Raw genomic sequence first — 17,527 nt, 5'->3', positions numbered from 1 at the left:
CACCTAGAACACCTCCATGGCTGTTCAATACCCACTGCTGAGTGGATAAACAGATTAATGGGTGGATTTCTCTGCCTCTCTGCAAAATGGAATCAAAACGGGGCATGGCTTGTTTACTAGCCTTGCTCCAAAACACCTAAGTGGGAAAGGGCCCTGCTGGCCAGAGACAGGGGGATGGATGAGATAACTTCTAGTTGGTTCTGCTGGACCCAGATCTGATCCAGCATTTCTTTCTGACCCCCAGTCTGCTCAGCCAGGGGAACAGAAGACAGTTTGGCAAGAAAAAGAGGCCCCAAGAATCTGGCTAGGTGGGGTGTCCGTCGATGGGCCTGCCTCCCAAAGCTGCCCCAGCCAGGCCTGCAAAGGTGGGATGGACTCCTTTCTCCTGCTCTCCAGCCGTGGGCTCCTGCCCCTGAGATGTTGATAGGCACTTTCCTTCCTCGTCCTGAGCACCTCTCACCCCTCAGTCTTTACCCTCCCGCCCCAAGGAAGGGAGAAGTCATGGCTGGGTTGGGGGAGGCAGTTTCTGCTGTCAACATCCAGAGAATGGGAGGCTCAGGGGTCCTCTTACCTGGCCGAGATGTTGCTGTAGTGCATGTAAGCGGCGATGACAACTCCTATCCTGCCTCGGTTTCCCTGAAAGAGCCCCCAAACACAAAAGCCTTTATTTCTCAAGCTGGCCTACTGGTCCAGGGTCCATCCAGAAGCCTTGGAGGGAAGGGGACAGGGGTTGGAGAGAAGGGTGTGGTTCTGAGGGAGAATGGGAGGAGGGAGGGGATACAGCAGAAGGAAGGGGGGGGCTGAGTCTCAAAGAGGAGAAACACAGTTGATCAGCCCCTACACTTGAGGGACACACAAGCTGGAACCCCACACTTCTTGTGGGTGCCCCTGGGACACACCTGCCATCCCTAGAATACACACAGACTCACACACTCACACAATCCAATGATACAGGCAAGTGTATACCCTCATCCAAGGATACATTCATGCGTGGGGGTGGGCACACACACACACACACACACACACACACACACACCCGGCAGCCCACTCTGACCTTGTTGTGGAGAACAACGACATTGTGGGGGTCTGCGTTGAGCCAAGTGTCCATAGCCTTGCAGACACTGCAGATCTTCTCCAGGGCTGGGGTGTGGAGGTCGGGCCAGCCAAATTCCAGTACCTGCGGCCCAAGCCAAGAGTGAGAAGTGGCAGAAGCCCAGACAGTCAACCAGGGCAGTGGGGCAGCACACACCTCAATGCCAGTAGCGGAGCAGTGGCCACCAGCAGCTGGGCCTTGGTTCCTGCCCTGCCCATCAGCCCAGTGGGGACATGGGGATGTGGAGGCAAAGGACAATGGTCAGGGCCAGGGACCTGTGCCTAAGTCTCAGCTTTGACTGGCTCACTGTGGGGCTTCTGGCCAGTCAAGGCCCTTCTTCTAGCCTCAATTTCTCATATGTGCATAAAGCAAAGGCTTGGAGATGATGACCCCAAGGTCCCTTCCATGTGACTCTGACCTCAAAATGTGATGGGGCTCCCAGCACTACCCCCCAAGTTCTACTCCCACAGAGAACTCCAAGGCCTGGCTCAGGGCAAAAGAGGGCAGAGCAAAGGGCTCCTGTCTATTCATGGCTCTTATGTAGGCCCTGGCTACACACACCATTGGTTTTTCAGGCCAACCCAGAGAAGCGGAAGGGGAAAGAGGGCAGATCTGAATAGCAAAGTACACCTAACCTGACCCATCCACTTTCAGAGGTGCAAACTGAGGCCCAGAGAAGTGCGTTACCTCCCCACGGTCACACAGCAACAGGCGCCACAGTGCAGGAGCCAGGAGCAGGGACTGTGCAGAGCCCGCCACACAGCCCACCAGGCAAGCAAAGAAAGCTGGCAGGTAGGAAGGTCTACATCGGCCACTCCCAGCCAGTTTAAATCCAAAATACCTTTCAATGAAACTAAAAATCTCACAGCTCCAGCCTCACTCAAAGATCCTAAGGGCTCCCAGGGGAGGCAGACCTGGGTAGGAATCACTATCAGGCTTTGCTTTCAGTAATTTATATTATGGAAACAATGAATAGATTCTTTCCCATTTCCAAACAGAAGATGACACCATAATAGGCTTTGCAAACTGTCAGCACTTTCCCCCAAGACTCTGATGTGGGGCCCACAGGGAGAGGGAGCCTGTCTGTTGTCTCCCTCTCCCAGGCGAGTAGAAACCCTCACCCCAACTCAACAGGAGCTCACCTTGGCATGGAGCTTCGTGATGTCAGGTCTCCGCTCAGAGAGGTTGAAAAGCTAGAAAGAAGAAAAGAGAGATCATGAAAAGGCTCACACGCTGCTCTCACCCCTGCTGAAAATTCTACCCACACATGAGCATACATGGGATGCCATCAGACACATGCACTGGCCAACAGGAACTCAACTATAGATTCTCAGGATGAAGAGGGGGAGAGAGAGAAGTATAGATGCTCAGCCATTCCCCTCAGTGAGCAGATGTCCAGAACTATAGATGAGAAGGGAATGGAGCCTGTCTCGAGTCCCATGGACCACCCCATGGTGGGCATCTCCACACACTGAATGGAACCTGGTGATGTTAAATGTTCTGTGTTTGGCCTTCTCTGGTTTCTGTTCCACAGCTGGATGTTAGACCCTCACCCCATGAAGATGCAATGGCTCTGTGGTCGGACACTCTCCATCAGAAGATGCAAACTGTCCTGGCTGGACCCTCTCAGACCCTCGACACTCCTCTCCCAGCAGATGCTCTCTGACACCTAGGAGAGTCCCCCAATCTCCGTAATTCCTGTCTCCACCTCCACTGCACTGCCTGGGAAACTCAAATACCACTGCATTGTCTCCTGGGGAGAAAAGAGGACCCCACGGTCTGGAATAGGCAGGATGGAAGGAGGGTGGCAAAGCACAGAGACCCATAAAATCCTAGAGTCCGAAGTCGAGAAGAACCTTAGATGGCTTCTAGTCCACTCTTGAGCCCCATAATGGAGCACACTTGATTATATTAACAGCTGTCACTTGAATATCCACAACCTGTCATCCCATGCTAGGAACTTTACATCTACCAGCTGGCTTCATTCTCTCAACAACCATAAGAGGTGGGGATAGAATTATTAGACCCAATTTACAGATGAGGAACTTAAAACTTAGTGAGGCTAAGGAGCCAAGATCAGCTTCTTAATAAGAGCAGAGCCCATATTCAAACCCAGAACTTTCTGATCTTTAAAACCAGGCTCTTAACAATGCCCAACACAGCTGATGGATGGGTGTCTGTAGTGGGTTGCATAGTGTCCCACAAAAATGCACATCCACCTGGAACTTCAGAATGTGACCTTATTTGGAAGTAGGGCCATTTTGCTGATGTAAGTAGTTAAGGATCTGGAGATGAGATCATCCTGGATTTAGGGTGGGCCCTAAATCCAATGGCTGGTGTCCTTATAAGAAGAGGAATGGACACACAGGGAGTCATAGGAAAGAAGGAAGGCCTGTGATCACAGGGGCAGAGATCGGAGCTATGAAGGAATAAGCCAAGGGTCACCATGGATGCTGGAGGAACCAGCAGCCAGGAAGAGGCAAGGCAGGCTGCTACTCTGCAAGATTCAGAGGGAACACAGCCCTGCCAATACCTGGATTTGGACTTCTAGTCTCCAGAACTGTGATAAATTAAATTCCATTGTTTTAAGCCACCTGGTTTGTGGTAATTTGTTACAGCAGCCCCAGGGACCTAATACAGCCTCTTACAGCCGCCTCTGTTTGAACAACCAAGGGCAGCCCCATGTACCTCCTTGTAAGGTGGATCTGAGCCCTCCTCTAGAGCCAGGATAGGCCCATCCCCACCCCAGGTCGGCCTTTCCAAAATCAGAGGAGAACACTGGGGGCCATTTTACCCACATTTGTTAGGTGATTCTCCTGGGCCAGGTACAATGCCAGTGTCAACAACACAAGGTCCCTTACAATGCCCTGTGCCACAGCTCTGCCCTAAGACTTCTCAGAGGTGCCAACAGTGTGCCAGCTCTGCCACATCCTGATACTGTGAACCTAAGTAGATTCCCCACCTCTAAGCTCTAACAAAACCTGCTTCCTAGGGTTGTCTTAAAGGTAAAATACGCGGAGAGCTGCTGAACAGGGCCTGGCTTGTAGTAAGCGCTCAATAACATGAGCTTATATTGTTATTCTCTTCTCCTGGTCAACACACACGCACACGCATGCACACACACACACGGGCACACATACACATGGGCAAACACATATACATGTGTGCACGTGCACATGTGGGCACAAACATATACATGCACACAACGCATGTGCACACACACAACTGGGTTCCAGATGCTGCATTGCAGCTGCAGATATTCATTACAGCAGAGTTGGGCAGGAGAGGGAGTGAAGATTCCGGCCACAAGAGACGCTCAGGGCCAAGGACAGGTGAATGAAGAGACAAGGAAGAGCTGGCCCACGGCTGGGAGGCAGGCGAGAGGCGGCAAGCAGGGAGGGCGGAGTGGCGCTGGGCAAGCAGGTGAGAAGCCCATCCTCACCAGGTAGTTGCCTCCATGTTTGGACTTGAGCATCTGGGCCACCTCACGAAGGTTGCTCCGGAAGTTGTCCTCGTTGGCTGTGCTGGGGAAGGAGACGGCGATGATCCTCTCTGTGACGTACACCAGGTCCAGCTCACAACTGTCCTCCATGGTTTGGCTCACACTCATGTTTCTGGGAAGACTAGCAGAGTGGGGTTCTAGGTCAGAATCTAGCCCCCCAGGGCAAGGAACAGATATCTGCACCCCCTACACACTGTGCATGGCCCCCATATCCATCCCAGGGGCTTGGCTGCTCCCTGACGCAGACCCAACGTCAGAGGCTTCCCCTGGCAAGGCCAGTGCAGCCAGCCTAGGGCGCCGGAGAGAAGAGAGCTAGGCAGGGGCTGGCAAGGATATTAGGCCATGTCAGAACCAAACATTGATGACATCAATCCTAGGTTCCCATCGATTCTGTCAGCACCGCCTTCACCCTTGATACCAGAAGTCAGAGCCAGGGCCAGAACTGGCCAGGAACCCTGGAGTCCAGCTCTGCCTCTGGACACACTGCAGCCACCTGTCCTGGCAGAAGTGTCTCGAAGGATCCTGGGACAGCTCTGGAAGAGGAAAGAGGCTGAGCTGGGTGCTCTCCAGCATCCCTGGGCTGAGCCTTTTAAAGTCCTCCCCTGGCTCCAGAGCTGTGGGTGGGCAGAGAGGCCTCTCAGGGGAAGGGGCAGCTCAGGTGACATGCTCACCTGGGCTCCAGGTAAGCCAGACCACAGCACACATTCCAGCCCTCCCTGGAGGCAGGTCAACTCCTACCCTTTGTTCCCTGGCTCTCTCCCCACCTCTGGCAGCTCCCACCACTGCCAGTGCTTTGTGGCAGTAGCCTCCCTGATTGCTAAGGGCCCAGGAAACAGAGGGCACAGAGCCTTTGCTGCTGCTACAGTGGCGGGTGGCCCCTGGTGGCAGGTGGCATCCCAACACCATCTGAGCTCCTTGGAGAAGTAGAGAGCCCCCTGAGCTGGGTGCTGGATGAGGGGAGATAGGGGCTCACATCTTGACACCTCACCCAGCTTCTCTTCCAGGGGGAGAGTCCAAAGGCCCTCATGGAAGGGGAAATGGATCGTGAGATACTGGAATTTGATTCTGAAGTGACCTGTTGCTTCTGAGGGCACCTTACATGCTCCCCACCCCCACACCTTCTTACCCCAACACCAGCCTCCAAGTATCCGGTTTCCCTCCTCTAACCAAGGTGGTCAACACTCACATTTCATTTTGATAACCTTTCACTACAGCAGGGTAGAGTTGAGACTGGAAGGGAGGCAGGAGGAATACCACTAGGCTATTTCAAAGTGATGGGGTGGCACTGGGGAGGACAGCCAAGAAGCAGGGCAGAATCCTGGGCTCTACCAGGGTTAACTCTGAGCCCAACTCTGTAGATGGGATTTGGAGATGGCAAAGCCAGGGGTCATGTGAGGCTTCTCCATGGTGGCAATGACAGGGTCCAAGTGGTAGAAGGGCCAGTGGGCTGCAGTAAGGAGCACAATGTGAATTTGAGCTCTGAGCCCAGGCAATTCCTCATCCCAAAGATAAGCTTCTTGCTGCAGCCTTGGGAAGTTGGGCTCCTACCTCAGGGCACTGCCTACCCCAGGCAAAAACAGTGCGACCACCTGACAACTCAGCACAGCACCCTGCACCCACCCACCCCATGGTGGTTCTCAGCTGTGGGGAGGAGGGGAGAGGATCTTCTAAAGGGTAGATAAAGTCTGTGGGCAGTGGGTAGCTGGGCCACAACCTGCTGGGGGCTTCAGCCACACACAAGGCCCTCTTTCTCTGAGGCCCCATCTTCCTGGGGCCAGATTCTCACTCATCTCTGGAGTCTCAGGGTGAAGGTGAGGCAGAGAGGGGAAGGCCACAAGCCAGACAACCAGAGAACCTGGGCACAGGGAAAGGAGGCTCTGTGTCAGCAAGGCGCCAAGTGCCCTGTGTGTGACCTTTAACAAGTCACCTCATCTCTCTGAAGCTCAGTTTCTTCATCTGCCAAATGGGAATAAAATGCTTATCTTGCAGGGTTGTTGCAAGGCCTAGATGAGGTCATGCAAGTAGATAAAGAATTCAGCTCAAGGCTGGCTTCCAGCTAGAACTAAGAGCATGACCCTTTCCAAGTGGCATCTACCTGCACCCTCCAGCTGAGGCTCTCACATCTGCCCATGCTCCCTACCACTGGCTTTATGACTTCGGTCTCGGAGACCCAAAGGCATGACTTGCGGGGAACACCCACAGTGACCTCACTGCCAGCACCCTTACCCTGTGCCCCCCACAGGCCAAGCATACCTGACAGGCTGGGGATGGGGATGGACACTCGGGGTGACTCTGGTAGAGCCCTGGAAAAGAGAAAAGAGAAGCAGCATTATGGAGGAGGCAGGTTGAGAGCTGTCCAAGGGCGCAGTCAGGGTCACGGGCAAACACAGATCCTCTTCTCGTTTCTCTGCCAACATTCCAGCCCAGGCACCCTAACACCCCAGAAACAAAGCAACTCAAAGCCAAAAGCAATCGCTGCCAATTCTGCATGAGTGTTCCTGAGTGTGTGTGAGCCCCCAAAGAGGCAGGCTTTCCTCCCCCCAGCAAGGAAGAAATCCCAAATGCTGAGAAACGAATCGTGCCCAGGCTGGTGCTATCTGTACTGAGTACACACTCAATAAAACAGTTACAGACTTGATGGAAACTCATTTCATCTCGATTCACTGGCCAAGGGGGGAACAGAGACTGCAAACATAAAAGAAGGAAAGGTGAGGGATGACACCCTTCTCTCCAGCTCTAAACCTTTCTCCTCCAGCCTTCATCACCCCACGCTCCTCTTCTTCAAAGCAGCAACGCCAAGTCATTCAATCAAAAGTTTAGGACAAGAGCAGCCAGGCATGTCGTGTACCCACTGAAAGCAGATCAGGCAGCAGATCGTGCTCCTAAGGACCCACCGCCCATTGTATGTTACCCCCTCACTCACTCTCATTTCCAGGGCTGTCAGGTTTCACAAAACTAGGCAAATAGATTCAAGTTGGTGTCTGAAACGCCCCAGGGCACCCAATGGCTCAGTGATGAAAGCTACGGCTCCGAGTCCCACAGCACCCTGCTGTACAGCCTTGTGTTACTTAATGCCCTGAGCCTATGTAATGTCACCCATGAAGTGGGCCAATCCATGCGTGTTGTTTGAAAATTTAAAGGAATTACCCATATAAGGCACATATATGTTGTTACCGTATTATATCCGGTACAATTAAAAGGGCAGTAAGAGACACAATCAAACCTTCGCCTCTACAGAAAATCAAAACCCTGCAACACCTCTACCACTAGCCACCGCCCATCCTTTCAGCCACCTCACACGATGCCCAGCATCTAGGAGCCCAGACCCAGCTGGAGCCCTCTGAGCCCACTGGCACTCTCCAAACATCCCTGGGCCTCCAGAAACCAGCCTTTTTCAATCAAGTTGCAACCATCTCTTGGAGGAGACAGGACCGAAATCTGCCAATGAGAAGAGAAACCGAGGCAACAGTGACTCACCCCCAAGTCCTGGCAGGATTCACCCTCAGATTTTGGGCTCGACCTCAGGAAAAAGAAGCCCCGTCAGCCCTCTCCAGGCCCCATAGAGCCCACAAGGTGGGAGTGGGTTGCCTTGGGAGGCCCAGCTTCCAGTTGAGCCCAAAGTCAGGGCAGCCCCACTAAGAGAAGGACTCTCCATCCATCGGCTGTAAGCAGGCAGCACCCGGAGTCCCTTCTGCCTGGGCTCCCACCCAGCTCGGAATAGCTCAGCCTCAGTGGGCAGCAGGAGGAAACAGCCAAGTGGGGCTGTTGGGGCAGAAAGTTTCTCTGTCTCCACAGCTCTCCTGGCCCTGAGGACTTCGACTTGCATGAGTCAGGCGTGGGGGGGGGGGGGGGTAAGGAGGGTTGTATTTGGTTTTCAAGCCCCAAACCAGGCTGTTCCAAAACTACCCACCCAGAGGAACGCAGAAACCCAACACTTCATCTATCTCCACTCTGCTGGGCCCTGACGAGGAGTCACTGAGCCTCCCCAGACCATCGGCCCGGCTCCAGGCCCCAGGGCCACCCCACTATAAATAGCCCCTCGGGATTCATCTGCTGCTGATCTACAGCCACTTTTGGAGGCAGCCACCACAGCTGCTTCAAACAACTGTAAGCCACAACCATAGCCAGGGCTTGAGGTGTGGCCAGGACCAAGGGTCCAGGCCCAGGGAGACAGGAAGACAATGGGATATTGGGACAGGCCTGGTGACGGGACTGGAGGGCCGAGGGGGACCTGGAGCTTCCGTAGCACAGGGTGAGAAGGATGAGCAGGGCAGGAGAGCTGGCTCCCGTTTCCCCACCCCCCTTCCCAACGTTACAACACTCCACATTCCTTAGCCTCCCCACCCCAAAAAAGCCAGGGAAGATAAATAAAAACTTGGCCCCAACCAAGTCTGGCCATGCCGCCTCCAGAGGTGATAAGACAAAGTCCAAGCCTGCTCTGCTCCAGTGGGCCAGCCAGGAAAGTGGAGGCAGGGGAGAAGCTGCCCTGGACAGTGACCCCACCGCAGAGGACTGGGACGAACAGCTGGATGGTCATCCGCTGATGAATCACTGGGCTGCCCTCTAACCGATGGGGCTTCCTGTTTTCTGCAAAGTTTGGGGGCATGTGACACTCGCTGGCAGAAAACAGATGTGCACAGGTGACACGTTCGAGTGTTGGTGGACACAGAGCCACAGGGAGAACTAGAGAACCAAAAATAGGCGGGGGCTGGGGGAGCAGGGGGCATGTGAGCAAACACAACCTAATGCTCAAAAAACACAGGTGACCTCACACACGAGGCTAGAAACAGGCGTTTTCCAGCGTGTCTAATCATGCAGGCCTTTTTCAAGAGGGCTGGGAGACGCGAAAGATGTGGTCATCTCTGCCACCCAGCATTGTGCTCACTCCCTTAGTCAGTAAACTTTCACTGAGAGCTACAGGCTGTGTGCCTGGCAGCATTCTAGGCACCAGGGGCCAGAGGAGGACCTGACCTCAGAGAGCTTATGTTCTCAGAAGAAAGGTATTCATCAACGGGGCCCTGGGAGAAGCAGCCCCTCGTTCTCACCAAGCAATCTATAAAATGCGTCCAGCACAGTCTCATGTGATTTCACATCACTGACCTGTTCCACTTAGAGCCCTTAGGGAAAACTACCAGAAGGCTCTACAATAGTACTACAAAGATTTTATTTTGAAAAGAAAAATAAGCTCTCTGCTTGCCCGTAATCCCAATCTTTTCCTCACAGAGACTCTCAAAGCCCTTCATCCACATGGCTTTGAACTTCCTCCCAGCTCCTACCAGGACATAGATCAATAGTAGGACTTTTGATTCGATTCCCTGTGCACCAAGAAGAACTCTCCCCTATTGTCATCACCAAAATAGTCTCTCCTTTGTTGACAGAACACCACCAAAGGAAATTCCACAGCCTCTCCAAACAGGGTCTTACTTCTCTTACTACCGGTAAGTTCTTCCTGGTATCTGACCCTCACCCTTCCTACTGCAGATCCAGCCAACTCTTTTTGCCTTGGCCCTCACTGCTGACTGCCACTCAGCCATTCCTGAGCGCCTCAGGCTATGGCCTTAGGCTCTGTTATCCACCCTCTTCCCCACCATGCAGCAGGGAGCTGAACGCCAGGACTTGGGTGGGGCTGGTTAGAGCAACCACTGTGTGGAAAGAGTCCTGCCTTCCTTTGAGGTCCACAGACCAAACACAACAGCTCTGGACCAAAAGAAAAGCTGTTTCCTGAGCCCCGGTCCCCAGGGGGCACATTTGGGAGGAGGGTCTGTAAGCAATACCAGGGGCCACGTCAGGCAGCCAGAAATCGGTGACCAACCTACGTCAGGAGCCCATCCCCATTCCTATGTCTCCTCTGGGGGCTGTGGCCACCCTCTCCTCCGACACCAGCCCTCCAGCCACACCCCTTCCTCTCTCCTTCCTGCCCACCAGCCTGGATTTTTCCAAAACAAAGTGCGACACAGCACACCATCCATGAACTCCACTACAACCAACCGTCGGAAGAAAACAGCCATTCCTGCTCTGAGTCCTGGGCCATGGGCCAGAGACAGGAAAACAGCTCAACAAACAGGCCTGTTATCATAGCAGCAGGCCCAGAGCTTCAACCACGTCGCCCTGAAAACAGGTCCCTTCACCTGGGGCAGACGGTGAGAGAACCCACTGGCTGGGCAGGGGACTGACTCAATCATCCTGAGGTCACCCAACCAGCAACAGGTGTCTGGGACCTTAAAACTTAAGTTTCCTCTCCTCCTTTGCAGTATCCAGGCCATTCTGGAATCTGCTTAGCCTTTCGCACGCTCTTTAAACTAGACTAATAACCAAAACTCAGCTTGTCCTTCCTCCCATATCCGGACAAGACGCCACCCTTACCCACCCCTTCACACACATTCATCCCAGATCAACAAAACTTTCTCCTAAATAAAACCTCCAGTCCCAACTAAACAGTCACCTTTTCCCTCCCCAAGACCAAAGTCATACACACCTTTGTGTCAAAAAGTTCTTGATGTCTAACTTCACTCTCTCTCACTGTAGCTTTACCTTCAGGGATCCATCAGACCCAGGGTGGGAGCAGCAGTTCTAGGACTTGACCTATAAGAGTTTCTAGACCATTGGCTAAAAGTCTTGGTTCACATACCACCACCCTGTCCCCCGCCAAGGGTTGGAAGTCCTGGGTAACATTAGATCCAAGCCATGGTCCCAGGAAGAAATGGAGAAAGCATTGAGTCATTGAGCCCCTCCAAGCCTCTGCTTGCTTATCTACAAAATGGGGTCACAGCATGTGCCATAGGGGATGTCACGGGATCAAAAAATTACCCAGCCCAGCTCCTGGCCCTCGGTCAAAATAACAGTCATAAGACAGCTAGCATTTATTGAGCACATATCATATGCTTTGCATGCATTAAGCTAGTCAATCCTTAGTAGTAGATACTTCAAAAATTAATTTCTCCCCTGCATCCCGGCCCCAGAAACATCACAAACTCGGACAAGGGCCCCTCTCTGACATGTGTACTCTGTGCCTAGGGGACCCGCTCATACCTTGAACAGAGCCTTCCCCACTAATTTGAGAGACATGCTCGCGCTCCTCCCGGAGTACGCCTCCACCGTGCAGGGCTGCCCCAGGGCAATGTGGCAGCAGCGGTGGGCTCACCACAGAAGTGCTGCTGCCTGCAGAAGCTGCCTCCTGCTGCCCCAGCACCTCCCTCTGGGGCCCTCCCCACCATGGGTCAGGCAGCTGTCAGATGATAGGGCCTCATGCCATCAACAGCTCCCCCTGTGCCAACCGCCAAAACCACTCCCTGTTCCTCTGCAGATCAAGGCGGGCAAGGATGCAGAGGCCAGCACAGGGGCAAATTGTCAGAGAAGAGCGGGGAAGAAAAAGGCCCAATTCTGTCGGGCGGCTGCTCCTGGGGTATGAGGACAAGTCCCGACACAAGCATTGCTCAAAGCAGAGTCCTGGGAGAGCCCCTCTGCCCTCCTCTGGGGTCCTTCCATTTAAAGAATGTGCTCATTGACTTCCACCAAAAATGCATGGCAGGAGGAGCAGGGTGGACCAGCTGGCCCACCTTCCAGCTCCTCCTGAATCAGTGGCCCTTAAGCCACATGAAGGATTCTGCCGTTTTTCTGTCTCTAAAGAAGCAGAGCCTGCAGTTCCCCAAGGTCTGATGACCCTCTAAGGACTCAAGAGTCCCTCTTCATCTCTGCCCTTAGTCCCTCTTGCTAGAGTGTTGCCCATTCTCCTTGCCCTTACCTGGGTGACTGCTCACCCACCACTCAGCCAGGCCTCACAGAGCCCCCCTCCTCCCCCCTCCCACCCTGGCAAAGTGATTGGCAAATGAGCTCTGCACTCAGCTGAGCTGGAGACCAAGGCCGAGCAGGAGGCCCAGTGTATACATAGACGGGGCCTGCTCACCATCCAGGCCCCTCCTCCCTTGCTAGCAACCAAGCTGGCGCCCCACTGAACAAGAGAGGTGTGAAACATCACCCACCCACCCACCCCCATTCTCTGAGTATCAGGAGCCCAGGTACATCCTTCTGTGCCCCCTCCCCACACTTACGTCTTCCTCGAGGCTTTTCCGTGTGTTTCCACCCCTGAAGGCTCCTTCTCCCTGGAGATAGAAACAGGGTAGTAAGAGAAGGGAGTCAAGGAAAGTAATCAAAAGTCACCAGGTCTTTCACCTGCTGGGGTTGGCAGGGGTCTGGGATAAGGGGACGGCAGAAGGGCCCAGGTGGAGTCGGGGAGACTTGGTTGTTTATTTCACTTTTCTCTTTGTCCACTAAAGGCCTCTCAGAGTTAATCAAACCCTCTTCTTTGTGCCTCACGACAACTGTGGGAAATATTATTATTCTCATTTTGCAGATAAGAAAACTGAGGCATGGACAGGCTCATAACCTGCCGATAGTCACACAGTCAGAAGCTCGAAGGAGTTAGGATTTAAACCCGAGTCTTCCATTCCAAGCCACTCAATGTGGCCATTGCCGAGAGGCGCCTGGCAGCTGCTAACTCAGTTCCCCACTGCAGGACCCACTGACGTTTTTCTCTTCCACCTCCGCGCAGCCTTGAGGAGATCATCTGTCTCTCTGCTAAGTCAGGAAGATCTATTCAGAAAGATCTGCCTGGCTTTCCCAATTTCTACATATTTAATAAAGAAACCCACATTTAACCACTGGCTTCTCTCCGCTCCCACCCCTGCCTCTCCCGCTCTGCCTGCCCAGTTCCCCAGCAACCCATTTCCAAATACATAACTGATGGTCAGCTGCCCAGCTCCCAATGTCACCCATGTCTCCACCATTTCCCCCAAGTTCCCCAAATCTACTCCAGAAGGATGTCCCCAAACATCTGTCTACTTTCCCCAATCCATCTTCCACTTTCCGGCCTCTCAGGCTGCTCCCCACCCCCCACCCCGGGGCCTACTGTCACTCACCGAGTCCACTACATTCTTTGGTGCACTCTCAGTGTTGATAGGCTGTGGACAAAAGGAAAAAGCAGCGTGAGGCCTCAGGACAAACATCCCCGAACTGGCTCTCTCTCCAAGGCTGGTGGCCATGGGGGACAGAATGCCTCCTGAGGCAGGACATGACGCCAACCCAAGACTCAGATGTAACCTGGCTGTCTCCAAGTTAGGAGGCATCATTTGGAAAATAAAAAACTTCCTATTGGTACTATAAACATCCAGCTGGACAAACGTCACCCAGGCCTCTGACTCAAGCAGTCGCTGACCCTTCAAAAAGGAGCAAGGAGCAAGTAATCGTCACTGTGCCAGCATGCCAGACATCTTCATCAAAACCATCTCATTCACAACAAGCACCCCGTGACATGGGTATCATTATTACTTTTTTTTTTAAACCTCACCTGAGGATATTCTTTCCATTGCTTTCCAGAGAGAGTGGCAGGGAGGGAGGGGGAGAGAGAGAGAGAAACATCAATGTGAGAGAGACACATGGACCGGTTGCTTCCCTCATGGGCCCCAACCAGGGGTGAGGAGCGAACCCACAAGCCAGATACGTGCCCTTGACTGGGAATCGAACCTGAGACCCTTTAATGCGTGAGCCAGTGCTCCAACCACTGAACCACGCCAGCCAGGGCCCATTATTACTTTTGAATCCCACTTTAGAGATATGCAGAAGTTAAATGAGTGGCCCAAAGTCATCAACTACTATGGGGACAACAGGATTTGAACCCCACCCTAGGCTCTGAGCCTCTTGCTCTTTATGTGAATTTGCAGCAGCTTGGGAGAAGAGGTCTGTGGGTCGTAAGTTCCTTCCAAGGCTTCCTCCCACCAGCCCTGCCCCTGCACAGACCTCAGTTTTCGTGCTCCAAAGCTCTGCTCCATCCAGACCTGCCCCCTAGATCCCTTTACTTATTCTCACATCCAGGCCTTTCTTTGTGGAACAGCTGCCTCTCTTTTCCTGTAAGGTCTCCTCTTCCATGAAGCCCTCCCTGAGCACCCCATCAAGGAGGACTCTGTCTCCCTCCTCTCAACTCCAGTAAGTCTATGTCTGTGCCATTTATCTGGTCATTAGTATATGAATAATCTCATCGTGGCAATATGTCTTATTTTATTTGTGATTCTATCCCACTTGCCTCCAAAACAGATTCAAAGCAGCATTTTTACCAACTCAGTTGCCATACCCTTCATGCCAGGGACTGTGATTTATGAGTATCGGGCCATCGGTACACACCTGTAGACTGATCCTGCCCCTCACCCCAGTGCCACCCTTTCCCTGCCCAGACCAACAGAAGTGCTTCCTGCTAAAGGCATCCTGCAAAGTGGGCTCCTAGGACTCCCCCAAAACAAGAGAGAAACTTCCCACTCCAAGCCCACCCCTGATCACAGTTTCTATGGCTCCGTTTCCAACTCAGCAGCATGGTTAGCAGGGCCCTAGAACCATGCAGAAGGACATGAGCACGACTGCCAAGGTCATCGAACAAGCCTCTACCAAGATGAGCGTGGGCCAGGTTAAGACAGGGTGTCTCAGAATAGGAAACGCCTGCCCCAACCCCAGCCCAGGACCTGAGGGGCAGCTGCTGTGTCTGTAGACAGAGGAATGGACAGAATGACCACTGAGAGGTTCCAGCACCAGCGCGAACTGGGCCAAGATGGACGTGGAGGAAGAAAGCCAACTAAGCTGAAGGCAGCCGTGCTCTTTCTGGAAATGGCCCAGACTTTACCCCTCCTGCCTAGAAAGAAGAGGGATGGCTGAGGCCAAAACTTCCTTCCAGGGGATGAAAACTCCTGAGGGTAGTTTAGGGCCAAGGCAGCTTAGGATAGATGAGGGAGGACAGGGTCCAGGAATGGAGCAGCAGGAGGGGAGGCACATCCAGCAGCCCCTCTAGACCCCAGGTTGGCTCACCTGGAGCCTGAGGATGGCTCTGGAGGAATAAAGATGACACATCCCACCACTTCCCAGCCCAGCCCTAATCCTCACCCAGCCACCTCCCAGAGACCCGACTGCTGAGCCACAGGCCACTGGGCAGGGGGCAAATGAGCCCACTGGGAAATTCTGGCCCTCTGACCCCCACCTGTCAGTCCAGGGCTCTGGGAGAGGGAGGAATACTCCTGGAGGGCAGATCACAGGGACCTTCCATATGCAGTCTACAGAGCAGAACTGAGATCTGAACCCAGCTCTCCCAACTCCAAAGCCCTCACTCTTCAGTCTGCTGAACCAGCCTCCCAGACAGGGTGGCTCAGAAAGGACAGCAAGGGGGTGAGATGGAGAAGCTGGGGATGAAGTGTCCGCCCCAGGCTATTACAGGCCCTGAAGAGCCCCCGTCCTGCTCTGGGTGAAACCTTCGAGAAGGCCAGGACCCTTCTGATGAGCAGTGTGAGCCAGGGGGCCTTGAGCTTGAGAGTGCCTCAAAACACTTGCAGGGCTGCCGAACAAGTGTGAGGTGGCTGGGTGAGGATTAGGGCTGGGCTGGGAAGTGCCTTGAGTGTGCCTCAAAACACTTGCAGGGCTGCCGAAACACAGGTGCTGGGCCCTCCCCAGAGGGTCCCAGTAGGCCTCTGGTAGGACCTGAGAATGAGCATTTCTAACAGGTTTCCAGGTCTGGGGATGACACTTTGAGAAGCACTGGTCTAAACAGACTGCCAGGGACATGTCCTGACTCTCTGCTGCTAACTGTGTGACCTCAAGAGGGTCACTTCATCCTTGCTGCTGAACAGGGCCGACTGGCTCTACGTTGAAAGAATCAAATGTGAAGAAGCACAGAAAGCACCAGGACAGGGCCGGCACTTGGGAAGTGCTTAGGAAATGCTAGCAGCTATTTACCCTCTCCACCCCACACTCCCCAGGCCCTCCCCTCATCCACCCTGCCCCACCTTGACCCTCCTGCCCCACCCCTCCCATGTCTGGCACGAAGCAGTAATTGAGTCAGTATTAGAAACCACAGGCCTCAGCAGTGCAAGAGAAACTTCTCTCCCTGCCAACAATCATCTGAGCACCGTCCCCTTGGCCCCCACCCCTTCCCCGTGCCAGCTGGAGGCCGGCCACAGAAAGATGCTTGCCAGCCATCAAATGCCTTCAACTTACTGGTTGAGATGCTTTCTGAAGAGCTAAAAATTTCCAAAAACCCCTCCTGACCTAAACACCCAGTGTTTTCCTGCAGTGTTTGCAAACATGGCCCAGCAGGCACGCTGTGCTCCCCACCCAGCCCCTCCACCCTAGTCCTCCCGGGACTGAAGTCCTGCTTCCCTGTTTCCCAGGAACTGCCAGCTCTGGGTGGACTGGGAATGAAAACAGCGAGGGACTGATAACATGAAGGTGGGCCTCCCCTGAGGCCAAGCCTACCCCAGGCCCTAGCAGGGAGGCTTGGGTATGCTATAGGGACGCTCCCAGGCCGCCCCAGCTGTGGACTTCTGAGGCGGCAGCCCCAGAGTTCCAATGCCTGGCAGAGCTCCTTCAGCACACAGACACCCCCACCCACTCCCGTACACTTGCACACACACAGGTACACCCACACCTCCATCCTTGCACACCACTCCTCAGAACAGCTCGGAGTGGGACTTTGGACACCATCTCCTTCTTCCCTGATTCACAAATAGAGAAACTGAGGTGCAGAGAGGTCTGACTGGCCCAGCCTCTCAGGGTGAAATACATGGCAAGAATGGACTTGGCTCCAGTCTTGTAAAGCCCACTGCTGAGCTCAGCTCGCAGCACCTCAGCCCCATCCCCAGCCAGCCTACAGGCAGGTAGCTGAGCACCTCTCCGTGAGCTCTTCTCCTCCTTCCTCCTGAGGCTCAGGTGCAGAAGGATAGAGCAGATGGAGCCCAGATAGGGACTTTCCCCATCTGTCCCCACCCACTGCCCAGTCCCAGGACAAAACCTGGATCTCAAGGACCCAGGCTTTCCAAAGCTGAGGGCAGCTGACCACAGCTTCACCAGGAGTCTTAGAATGCCCCTGGCCTCCAGGCAGGGCAACTCGAACTCAGCTCAGGAGC

General features: G+C 53.8%; 1 protein-coding gene across 7 annotated transcripts in view; it reads right to left on the bottom strand.

Annotated features, from left to right (window-relative positions):
- The window catches only part of TNS1 (tensin 1), a 190,766-nt gene that overhangs the window by 80,812 nt on the left and 92,427 nt on the right, over positions 1–17,527 (bottom strand). For 4 of the 7 annotated variants that reach the window (XM_087819600.1, XM_016196775.2, XM_016196779.2 and 1 more), the window contains 8 exons: positions 13,939–13,959; positions 13,511–13,552; positions 12,644–12,694; positions 6,849–6,898; positions 4,536–4,716; positions 2,236–2,286; positions 1,055–1,177; positions 572–636 (listed from right to left, as the gene is read on the bottom strand). In XM_087819600.1, the coding sequence (XP_087675726.1) occupies positions 572–636; positions 1,055–1,177; positions 2,236–2,286; positions 4,536–4,716; positions 6,849–6,898; positions 12,644–12,694; positions 13,511–13,552; positions 13,939–13,959 (584 nt within the window). The remainder of the gene's footprint in view (positions 1–571; positions 637–1,054; positions 1,178–2,235; positions 2,287–4,535; positions 4,717–6,848; positions 6,899–12,643; positions 12,695–13,510; positions 13,553–13,938; positions 13,960–17,527) is intronic. The other 3 variants (XM_016196776.2, XM_087819599.1, XM_016196780.2) reach the window with 1 other exon arrangement.

The sequence above is a fragment of the Miniopterus natalensis genome, chromosome 8, assembly GCF_054644295.1.
Source record: "Miniopterus natalensis isolate mMinNat1 chromosome 8, mMinNat1.hap1, whole genome shotgun sequence".
NCBI lineage: Eukaryota > Metazoa > Chordata > Mammalia > Chiroptera > Miniopteridae > Miniopterus > Miniopterus natalensis.
Note: the sequence above shows the minus strand (reverse complement) of the source record. Positions and strands in the feature narration are given on the sequence as shown.